Source organism: Sinocyclocheilus rhinocerous, unplaced genomic scaffold (genome assembly GCF_001515625.1).
Source record: "Sinocyclocheilus rhinocerous isolate Xijiao unplaced genomic scaffold, SAMN03320098_v1.1 scaffold3595, whole genome shotgun sequence".
In the NCBI taxonomy this organism is placed as follows: Eukaryota; Metazoa; Chordata; class Actinopteri; order Cypriniformes; family Cyprinidae; genus Sinocyclocheilus; species Sinocyclocheilus rhinocerous.
In genome coordinates this window covers 206,532-217,621 of record NW_015664998.1, presented here as the reverse complement: position 1 = coordinate 217,621, position 11,090 = coordinate 206,532, and the positions used below count along the sequence as shown (strand labels likewise).

Genomic DNA, 11,090 nt, shown 5'->3' with positions numbered 1-11,090 from the left:
AAAAAAAAGCTTAAAACAAATGGAAACACTCAGAATTCACGTGTATTGGACAGGTCTGTTACATAAAGCATTTGACCCAGCATCCACACCAGTGTTGCCAGACGTACGATAATTATCGTAGTTGTACGATAATTTTGACCTCTGTACGATGTACGATCAATAATTTTAAAAATCTCATAATAATGATAATTTCAGAATTTTGTGACTCTTCAAATGATGGTAGTTGTAATCATAGAGTTTCTATACTCATCCACGAAATCGGCTCATTACAGACACTATAAATGCGCTCGTGCACACCTCAGAGTGTGTTAAGAATTCAGGAGGGTACCCTGCTTGTAAACCAACGAGCTTGCGGTCCATGACGGCAAGAACCCCCTCAACATCTGGCAACACGCAGGCTTCCGATGACAGAGACTCACAGGTGTAGTTATTTATCTCGTTTTTTATCTATTGTGGTAATTTGCAGGTTGTGTCAAAAAGTTGTTGGTCTAGATAAATAGCTGTATTCTGTACGTTTGACTCATGTACGATAATTTTCTTCCAAATACGATAATTTTGAGCTTCTGGTACGATACTTGGACATTTCCAATCTGGCAACACTGAATCCACACCATTACTGGCCATCTGTCAAGGGTGTTTCCCTGCCTCAGCCTACATAGGACAAGCGGTCTGGAAAATGGATGAATGCCATCACATACAATACAATAAAAAATACACATAATATATACACAGCACAATACAGTACAGTAAACATACGGAGTGTGTAATGTTGTAGGTGAAAAGTGAATTGTAGTGAGCAGAATGAACAGTGAGATTGACTTTACCATTTGAGATCGAGTACAGCAGGAGTGTCTATCCGCTGAGTCTCCGTCAGTGGAGGGATGAACGATGGTTGCGGATTACAGTCAAACAGATAAAGTCGACCGATTCTGCTCGGGGCAGTTGAGTCTTCTGCGGTTTGCTGCAAACAGAATACAGCGTTTCAATTTAGAATTGACCAGTTGATACCACACAATACCATAAACTAAAGCCGAAAAATATTTTGCGTTACCTTATCATCGCCTTTTTGAAGTTGGTAAGTCCCACATGCCAGAACGTGAGACCACTGTGGTAATGGACACCACTCCACGGTATCAGCGCTTAACTCCGTGTCAAACACTTGCAGGGTTCGGGTTCGAGACTGCCAACCCATTTAAGCGGCTCGGCATAACATGAAGCAAGTTAGAATGGATAATCACAGTAACTGACGAAGAAATAACTGTACGTGTACTGTCAGTCTGTGACCCCTACATGCATGCAGCACTAGACCAGCTGTCATTGCATATTTTATTAAAATTTTTTAATTGATATAATTTTTATTTTAAATGAATGGTATATATTATAACTTAGTGTCAAATATGAGTTTCCAGATTATAAACATTTTCGTGAAACTGCGCCTTTTATCGTTTTTACGAGGTAAACAGGACGTGAATGGCACAACAACTTCCGGGTGGCTGAAGTCTGACAGCCTGAGAGCGTTTAAATCGCGCCCTTGTTGTTTATGATGAGCAGTTCCTGACTGAGAAGCATGCAGTTTTCAATTTCTATGTAATTTTACGTTAAATCAGAATGGAACAAAACAACTCCGAGTCCAAATCTGTCCTTTGCACATTGCTGGATAAAAACGATCAGTCCAAATATGTGTTTTTTACGCAAAAGCGATCAGCAGGAGACATAAGTATTGGGTGAGTTGACACGAAATGTCAAGCAGTGACATTATATATTTTTTTGTCAACAGTAACAACACTAAATTACAAACTCTTCAGTTGACTACAACATTTGTCATAATAATAAATAATATTATAAATTGTATATTATTTATAGTTGTATATATCATGATGTCCTATATCCTGTAGATTTACCAATGGTGAAGATGTTTGGAAAACATATCTTTCAGAGGAGAATCTGTCTCAGCTTGTAAGGAGTTTTTTTTTTTTTTTTTTTGATGGAGTCTTTCTATATGACAGATATTCCTCTTTTATAACAATAATACAATGCTTTTATTTCTTTATAGTTTAAGACATTTTCATTAAAATCCACAGAGGATTATACCTTCAAACTCAAGTGAGTTGCAACTTGAGCAATTAATAAATCAATAATCTGATTTCTTGGTTGACAAGATCTTGTGTCCTCTCTGAGAACCGTCTCTTGTGTATGTGGACAGATGTTCGTGCAAAGCTGGCAGAGCATTTGTGAAGCTGCAGGAGGACAGTGCTGTGCTGCATTTAGGAGCGGAGCCCACAGACCTCAGTCTGTCGCTGCCAAAACTCACTGACTCCGAGGGAAAGACAGAAGTCAAGGATCTGCTTTTTAAAATGGCAGACAGCCTGCAACAGCTAGAAAGTCAAGGCAAGCAACGAGGTTTTCAATTATTATACTCGCTAATTTTCAAAATAATAAAACCCTGCTTTGCTAAATGTTCACTGTTTTATCATTTTTAGGTTCTACATACTCATTTAGTCCAGTCAAGAGCCCTCAGAAGAGGAGTGCTGGTAAGTTAAGGCAGCACCTTTTAAGCTTGATAGTTGTCAAATGGATTTAAATCACTGGTTGAAACATCCAGGGGGCAATTATTTTGTTATATTAACAATCTTAATTAAAATGCTAAAAACCCCTGACATTATATTTTTGAGGGCTTTTTTCTAAAGTTTATTTTATTACAGCAGAAGTACCAGCTGTATACTGTATATCAGCTTTATATCAGAATTACTTCTAATCTAATTGTCTACGCTCATTTAAAATTAGTGATGACATGTTTTTGTTTTAGAATTTGAACCTAGGAAACAGCATAAGGGTCCAGTAGTAGCAGTTAGAAAACGTCTTCCTGGGGATTCTCTCATCAACCCAGGAACAAAAAGGTGAATATTTTAATAATAAATAAACAAAAATCTGCCTACACCTTACAGAGGGTATTCTGCTTACTGACCATTTCTGTTTATTTTACAGAAAGAAACCTGCAACAGGTGTGGCCTTTGACGATGAATGATGTCAACACAACCACTGAATTTCATAAAAAACATGAATTGTACCTTTTTAACCAACTCAACACTATCTGTTTTTAAAATGTATCTCGCATACAAATCACAATATGAGCTGTTTTATGTCATCATGTATCCATTTTATCATCATGGTTTTATTTAATAACATTGCTAAATGATTTCTTTATATTTTGTCCCTTTGGATTGTGTTGCTAATAAAAATGGTATTTTTAAATAATTGTGTTCACTGAAAATGTTATTTTAATCAGTAGGCTCAAATAATAATAATAATAATAAAAACAGTCAGAAAATCAATTGAACAATTTATTGATTTAATTATTCTCTTTTCTCCCTGTTAATATTAAAAACATCAGTTCAACCCCAGTTAGCACAAGATTATGGAAACAATAAAAGTAATTGAAAACAAGCTGAAAATGTCCAGTCAATCTTCTTACAAGGGAATCCACCTGAACATAGGTATTACTGGATGAAAAAAAAACATTCATAAATATTGAATCATATTCACATGTACTGAAGTTACATTCCAAAGCACTGACTAGAAAGATAAAACTAAATCACCCCCTTAACCATAATGCTATTTTATATGATACAGAACCACTCTCATGTTTGCTGGTGTCTTAAATCACTGCACTGTAAATTTCCAAAGTGAAAAGCAGCTTGCACTGATCTTTAGTTAGGCTGTTGAGGTTCTCCGTTAGCAGGAAATATATTCGGGAGTGGCCCAGTCGCCTTAATAATCAAAGTGAGACTTTTGATCATTATGTAAATAAGTATTCATTAGGTCAGTTTTCACATAGCTGGTCACAATTCATTTACACATGTCAAAAACTATGCTTCATTTCCCTTTGGTCATCATACATGAAAATGCCCCGAGGGCCTCCTTATCGGTCTTTGCTTTCCTCTCTTTGAGCTCAAAAATATCAATCATATTCTTTTACGCAGCAATGTCAGAAAAATAAGACCATTATAGCACTAAGTGCCGAAGCACGGTTAGACTGTCATTGAGCGATAGGACCTAACCATCATGTACATCACTGACATGAAGGAGAAGCATCATTTCATTTCAAACAAACAACATAATTGACTAATTTCAGGTCAAAAAACTAAACATTTACACTCGTATTACATTACAGTGCAAACGACAAAGTCAAAACCTCCTGCTATTCAATAAACATTTCAAGGGTTCTCATAAATACAATAATCAAGAGCAATGACCTGATTTCTGTCCGTCTGTAATTACAGTGACTCAAAGTTCACCTTTGGCTTCACAGTGATAGCACGACAATTATTATGAATATTTCTACTGACATCTGGTGTGGGAGTTCTTTCAACTGGCATCTGGTATTATGCAGCTTTTAACCATTAGCAATAATGCAACATAAATTTTCCACCGAGACAGACACCGATATCAATTACAATTAATTTCAGAATTCATTCATCAAAGAAAAAAAGTGAGAAAGCCCTGGTTCAGGAGACAAAAGTCAGCACTTATGCTGTTTACATTCAATTACAAGAACATAAACATCTCCGTAGCAGGGCTGGTTCAGTCCGGTTCCACTAAAGGCCTTTGAATCGGTCGCAAGCCATTCACTATTGAATGTCCTATTTAAAAACTTCAATGGTGCACAGGTACATTTGCATTCTTCAACAAGAACAACAGGTCTGTTCAAAACACGTAAGCATAGTAAAATTTCTTCAACCCACAACACAACAGGCTTGTCTTTTATAGCATGCTCTCAATGCAGGTACAAATAAACAAAGTAGGTCCGAGTAAAGAAAAAAAGATTGGCTTCAACTCAACATGAGGATAAACAGTCGTAAAAAGAAGAAGTTGCAAAGGCTGAACCCATACGAGTCCTATTCCTTGAGGGATGATTACGTTACGACAGCAACACTACAATTAAAACGATTCAACATGTGATCAGTTTAAAGATAGTATGACCATATTTAAATTTCGAGCGATACCAAAATAAACCACACGGCCGGGTTGTATCTAAGAAATACATTCTCTTTAATTCCCATCCAGCAGGCTTGAATATAAAGTACAGTAATACATGATTCCATAAACCATCATCTCCGAAACACAGGAGGGGAGGCCGTGGTCGGAGTACCTCTCTGGCCCGATCAAGTTCAGGCACCGACTGTGTCCGCATCTCTGTTTAGAGTTCCCAGAAGAGCCGTTCTCTCCCTCCGCTACTGAAGTGCAAATGGAAACAAGAACAATCCACACGCTGGGCCAGAGAGACGGATCCTCTCCAGCTAGAAAAAACACACAAATGTCTTTCACCATACAGACACGGGTCTGAACTTGAGGCTTGTTTTTTAACATCTCTCCGTCTGTGAGATGTCTCAGCACAGAGTGTCTGTATTAAAAGACAACTGCACCTGTGAGAAAGCAAAATGAAAATGATTAGAGAAAATATTTTAAATAATGTAGTTTAATAGTCTTGTAATAATTGCTGTTCCTTTGAACTTCTTATTCATCAAAGAATCCTGAAAAAAATGTATCACCGTTTCCACAAAAATATTAAACCGTTTCAACCGTGATAATAGAAAATATTTCTTTAGCACCAAATAATTATAATTAGAATGATTTGTTAAGGATGTTGGGAAATTGAAAACGGGAGTAATGGCAGCTGAAAATTCAGCTTTGCCATCATAGAAATAAATTACATTTTAAAATATAATAAAATAGAAAACAGTTGTTTTAAATTGTAATAATATTTCATAATATTACTGATTTACTGTTATATATTTATTTTTGATCAAATAAAATAAGCCTTAGTGAGGACAAGAAACTCCTTTCAAAAACATTTTAAAAATCTCTAAACCTTTGAACTGTAGTATATATTTTTAAATGTTTAATAGTACTATCTTGCCCCATTTTTGTCTTCCATTGTTTTGCAAAAGTTAATGTTAACTTAAATTCTAATCCCTTTTTTATTCACTTTACTTTTTTTTGACATTCCAACGGCCACAGCCTGATTCTAAATCCATAAGAACCTCACTTGATCTTTTTTTTAATAGAATAAAGCTTTCTAATAACAAATGTCTTTATAAATCACAACCCAAGTGGGCTGGTATTAAGAGTAAGACTGTGCCAAGCTGATTTAATTGAATTATCTCATCAACTGAAATGTAGTTTTTATGTGCCTGTGTCCCAAGTCTTACCCTCTCTTCCTCAAAGCTGATCAGTCCTTCATCATCATCATCACTCTCAAGTTCTTCTGGCTCTTCACTTACGAGGGCGTTGAGTTCTGTGTTAGTGGGACGAGGCCCGAGGATGCTGAGCAGCCGCTGCAGTGGTGACTGACCAGCACTAGACGGGGAACTTTCTTGCTGTTCTAAATTATCACTTTGCTTTTTTGCAAAGTTGACAAAGACCTAAGAAAAGAACAGACAAAAAGAAATGACTACTTTTCCTTGTTACAGTATGTCATTTAGGATTCATATTTCATACATTTTGTTAATCTTTTGACCAACTGAATCATTAAACAGAATTTCAACCAAGTAAACTAATGCCTATTCACTTTCAATAATGACATTTTTCTTTCGCTATTACATTTCTCAAGTCACTGACGTATACTTACGTTGTCCAAAGTTGTCTGGCTGACAGAATAATCTTCGATGCTCAGCACCTCCACCACCTGCTCCATTTTGCTGAAGACCTGAGCCAGAGAGATGTTCTCTGACTTCAGCTGGTACTGAATCTTTGTGTGGTGCCGCTCCTTATGTGAAAGAATATGCAGAAGTTTACAATTTTTTACTGCAAGTGAAGCAAGCTCAAAATATACTCAACATGTACACTTAGTTTTGTCAGCACTGCACAAAAACACCTTGCGAGAGCTTCTTCGTCTTATATTCAAATAGAAAGCAGTTATTTTAAATAGTAAAAATATTTCACAACATTACTGCTTTTGCTGTACTTTGGATCAAATAAATGCAGGCTTGGTGAACAGAAGAGACTTCTTTATAAAACATTAAAAATCTTACTGTAAAAAAACTGTTGACTGGTAGGTTGTATAGATTACAGAAACGTTATATTGTAATGTTTTATATATATATACATATATTTTTTAATTTATTTTTTTTATATATATATATAACATTTCTGTCCCCCTCACTTCTGAAATGATGGCTACGCCCCTGCTACGGCCATCTGTTTTGGAGAAAGTTGAGCTGATGCACAGCAAATATGAAATATCTACATTTCCAGTCAAACTCTTGTCCTTAAACTTACCTTTAGGATGGCTTCTGGAAAATTCCTGTTGAAAAACCGTATCACTTCCTTGATGCTAGCCGTGGTCTTAGTTCGTACTGTTATCATGTATCCATCCCCAAATCTGAAAAAAATATATAAAAGAACAAACAGTGAGTCGACATTTTAAAAGAACACTGCACTCCTGCGTCGCACATTTTAGTGGCTGAGACTTTTCAAACCTGTTTTTGAGATGCTGGATGCTACCCAGACACTTGAACCTGCCGTTAACCATGATGCCCAGTCTCGTACACAAGGCTTCACACTCCTCCATACTGCAAACAAATACATTAATATATTAGTGCTATTAAAAGTAAACAGAAAACAGTAAATACGATTTATATAGTTACCACACCTGTGTGATGTCAACACCACAGAGCGTCCGGTCTGGATGATGTCAAGAATCAGATTCCATAAGAAACGACGAGCCTTTGGGTCCATACCTGTGGTGGGTTCATCCTATAACGACAAACAGCAGACAAGGTCACGTTCAGACCTTTTAACAGTAAAAAAATGCAAAAGATGTCCAAACACGTATTTTTGTCTTGTTTTAAGGATGTTTTGATATTCCATACTGGAAAACATATTCAATTTACTTGAAAAAGTTTTATTAACAATCTTTTGTGTTTAGAAAGTATACCTTTAATTTCATTTTTCTTACCCCGCTGGCAAATAGCTTTTTTCCTGTTTTAAAAATAAATCCAACATACTTTTGAGATGTTTATGCTTTTAAAATAGTGTAAGAAAAATCAAGTCAAAATACTGATTAAAAATGATTTTTTTTGCAGCAGTGAGTGTGGAACAGGATAAAAGAAAAGTGTGACAGGCAGATCTAACCAGAAAGATGAGTGAGGGGTATCCAATCAGAGCAATAGCTGTCGAGAGTTTGCGTTTGTTGCCTCCACTGTAGGTGCCAGCAGGTTTGTCAGCATACTTGGACAACTCCAACTTCTCCAGAGCCCATCGGACCACCTTCAGGACACAAAGAGTGAGTGCATTAGAGAGCGAGACATAAAAAGGTGATATTTCATTTTTAACAGCAAGAGCAATGAATTTCAAACTGCAGTTGACAATTATAGATCGCCAAGTGCTCTTGCACTTTTTAAAACTGATTTCAAGAGAGCTTTCAGGAGCTCTTATCCACACTTGACTATCACTGATAAGTGCATGACAACCTTTTACAGAATGCCGTGTGACTACACAGACCGTGCGTTTCTGTGTGCTCACCCGTTCCTCATCTTTCCAGGGGATGCCGCGGATGCGTGTGTACAGCTCCAGATGTTCTCGAGCAGTCAGGTCATCAAACAGAGCGTCAAACTGAGGGCAGTAACCGATGCTCTGCTGCAAGCATAAAAGCTCCCGCAAGATACTGCAGGACAATGAGAGACTCATACTGACCAAGCCATTCACATTAGCAGTATATACGCAAAATAAAGAACAAAAATAAGTTTTAACATGTGAATAAGAGTTTTATGCGTAATAAATTACCAATAGGGTAAAAACAATCAGCTTAATTCAAAACATTCTATATTCTGTCGAAAAATTCGACAAAAATTCCTTGTATTTTTAACACTGAAAAATAATCAGTAGTGTTGTTAGCATAGCAACATACAACATAGCAAAATTTCCTAAATAAAACAAAATAGCATAAGATAGTGCTTATTTATTAACATTTGTTGGAGGTTTATGCTTTAAGAATTACAAATAGGGTAAAAACAAATATATTTCAAGATTTACTCCACATTCTGCCAAAATACTTAGTATTTTCAGCAATGAAAATGAATGAAGAGTCGTTAACAAAGCAACATGCTAACATCAAATCTTCCTTACAAAACGTCAATTAAAAATAATCTACTTGAGAAATAAAATTGTATAAGATGAGACTTGTCTAAATTAAGTTTATTTTTCTTATTCCTTGGCAAAATGTTTTTGTCTTGTTTTAATATATAAACAAATTATTGGTTTATGCTTAAAATATAAAATAAAATAAAAATAAATAAATAAAAAATTAATTTGAAATATATTCTATATTCTGGCCAAAAAATAGAGAATGGTGAAGTAGGATTTAGAAATCTGTTAACAAATCAAAGGCGGTCTGAATGTAGCACCTGTGTCCCTGAATAAAGGCCTCTCCCCCTGTTGTGCTCTCATCTCCTGTCAGCATTTTGAAGGTGGTGGTCTTTCCTGCCCCGTTCACTCCCAGCAGCCCGAAGCATTCCCCAGGACGGACCCCCAGACACAAACGGTCCACCGCCAGGATCCGGCCCATCTTGCGAGACTTGTACACCTGTGAGGAAACACAAGCTCTGAGGATCTTTTGAGGACAGAACGATGTGTTCAGGTCAGACAGACAGGGTTAAGGGAAAGTTTTAAAGGGGTCATATGACGTTGCTAAAAAATAACATTATTTTGTGTATTTGGTGTAATGAAATGTGTTTATGCGGTTTAAGGTTTTTCCACATACTGTACATTATTGTTTCTCCTCTATGCCCCGCCTTTCTGAAACACATTGATTTTTACAGAACTTTTCGGTCTGTGCTGTGATTGGCCAGCTATCCAGTGCGTTGTGATTGGCCGAATACCTCAAGCGTGTGACGGAAATGTTACGCCCCTTACCCTACTGTGATGCCGTGTCCCGGCCCGACGAGACAAAACCAATAAAACCCATTACAAACGAGGCATTTTTTGCATCCAGTGGGGACATAATTACGGATTATAATGACTTATACTGTCTTTTACGCGTTGCGTTGCATTGCGCCGCGTAAACATAAAACCATGTCTGCATTTGTGATCGGAGAAACAACAAACAAGCGCTACTCTACACTGCTCAAAACTCGCGTTTGAATCGTCAGTGGCAAATTCTTTAAATATAAAAAACGTACTTACAATCTGTGAGTCAGAACAGCCGGCATTGTAGTCTACTCTCCCAGGATCAGGAAACAGTCCTCCATAAAATGCGCTGGACACATCTGAATATTTAGGTTGAACTGTTCTGGAACAGTGTTGTAAATACAACTTAACCACTGATTTCTAGTCGTGTCCTCGTTTGGAAGGCCAAACAAAGTAGTTTCACACGGCGGGCTAGACCCCGGGCTGGACTCCGCTTCGTCCACGGTGAAAGCCGATCCAGCAATCCACAGCGCGAAGTTGATGTATTTCCTCAGCGACCAGCACGGATCAGCTCTAGACATGACGAAGCGGATATCGTCCTCTTTTGGAAGGCCAAACAAAGTAGTTTCGCTTTCACAAAGAATCACACAGTGCCTTCACGACATGGCGGCAGCAACAACAATACTACAGCGAGAATAAAAGTTACGCCTTCTTTCTTTGCGTGAACATTTGGGCGGCGTTATGCAAATCTTCCCACATCGTGACGTAGACATGTGGGGGCGTGTTAGAACGAGCCGTTTTAGGTAGGCGTGGTTGACTCTTAACTTTTATAAAGAATATCTCTTTGGATTTGAGACTTTAGTCTTTGCAACTTTACAGATCTTCTTTATGCACCAAGAGCTTGTAACACTACAAAGAGAAATGAAAAATTGAAATAGTATCATATGACCCCTTTAACAAGGGCTGCACGGTGGGTCAGTGTGTAGCACTGTTGCATCACAGCATCCCCGGTTTGAGTCCTGGAACCATTAATTAGCATATTCTCCCCATATACAGTAGTCAACATTTGAAGTGGATCAAAAAAGTTCATCAAAGTTGTCCTAAGACAAGAACGCATTTTGGTTTTAGGACAACTTTGATGAAAGGTTTTGATCCCCTTCAGTATATATATATATATATATATA

The 11,090-nt window shown here is 37.2% G+C and overlaps 3 protein-coding genes across 6 annotated transcripts in view; 1 reads left to right on the top strand and 2 right to left on the bottom strand.

Annotated features, from left to right (window-relative positions):
• dph7 (diphthamide biosynthesis 7) overlaps positions 1–1,421 on the bottom strand; it is a 12,522-nt gene extending 11,101 nt beyond the window's left edge. The window contains exons 1-2 of the mRNA XM_016541617.1: positions 1,052–1,421; positions 825–961 (exon numbers count right to left, since the gene is read on the bottom strand). Of these exons, the coding sequence (XP_016397103.1) occupies positions 825–961; positions 1,052–1,192 (278 nt within the window). The 5' untranslated portion in view covers positions 1,193–1,421. The remainder of the gene's footprint in view (positions 1–824; positions 962–1,051) is intronic.
• Positions 1,422–1,510: 89 nt separating this feature from the next.
• On the top strand, positions 1,511–3,255 carry paxx (PAXX non-homologous end joining factor). The gene is made up of 7 exons (XM_016541618.1): positions 1,511–1,724; positions 1,896–1,956; positions 2,054–2,103; positions 2,204–2,388; positions 2,481–2,531; positions 2,807–2,897; positions 2,986–3,255. Exons 1-7 carry the CDS (start codon positions 1,609–1,611, stop codon positions 3,023–3,025), a joined length of 594 nt encoding a protein of 197 aa, XP_016397104.1. The 5' UTR covers positions 1,511–1,608; the 3' UTR covers positions 3,026–3,255.
• A 90-nt stretch (positions 3,256–3,345) lies between these two features.
• The window catches only part of abca2 (ATP-binding cassette, sub-family A (ABC1), member 2), a 71,838-nt gene continuing 64,093 nt past the window's right edge, over positions 3,346–11,090 (bottom strand). For all 4 annotated transcript variants that reach the window (XM_016541607.1, XM_016541608.1, XM_016541610.1 and 1 more), the window contains 9 exons: positions 9,405–9,583; positions 8,524–8,665; positions 8,134–8,268; positions 7,652–7,755; positions 7,479–7,571; positions 7,279–7,381; positions 6,629–6,766; positions 6,210–6,422; positions 3,346–5,423 (listed from right to left, as the gene is read on the bottom strand). In XM_016541607.1, coding sequence (XP_016397093.1) covers positions 5,388–5,423; positions 6,210–6,422; positions 6,629–6,766; positions 7,279–7,381; positions 7,479–7,571; positions 7,652–7,755; positions 8,134–8,268; positions 8,524–8,665; positions 9,405–9,583 — 1,143 coding nt within the window. In that variant the 3' untranslated portion in view covers positions 3,346–5,387. The remainder of the gene's footprint in view (positions 5,424–6,209; positions 6,423–6,628; positions 6,767–7,278; positions 7,382–7,478; positions 7,572–7,651; positions 7,756–8,133; positions 8,269–8,523; positions 8,666–9,404; positions 9,584–11,090) is intronic.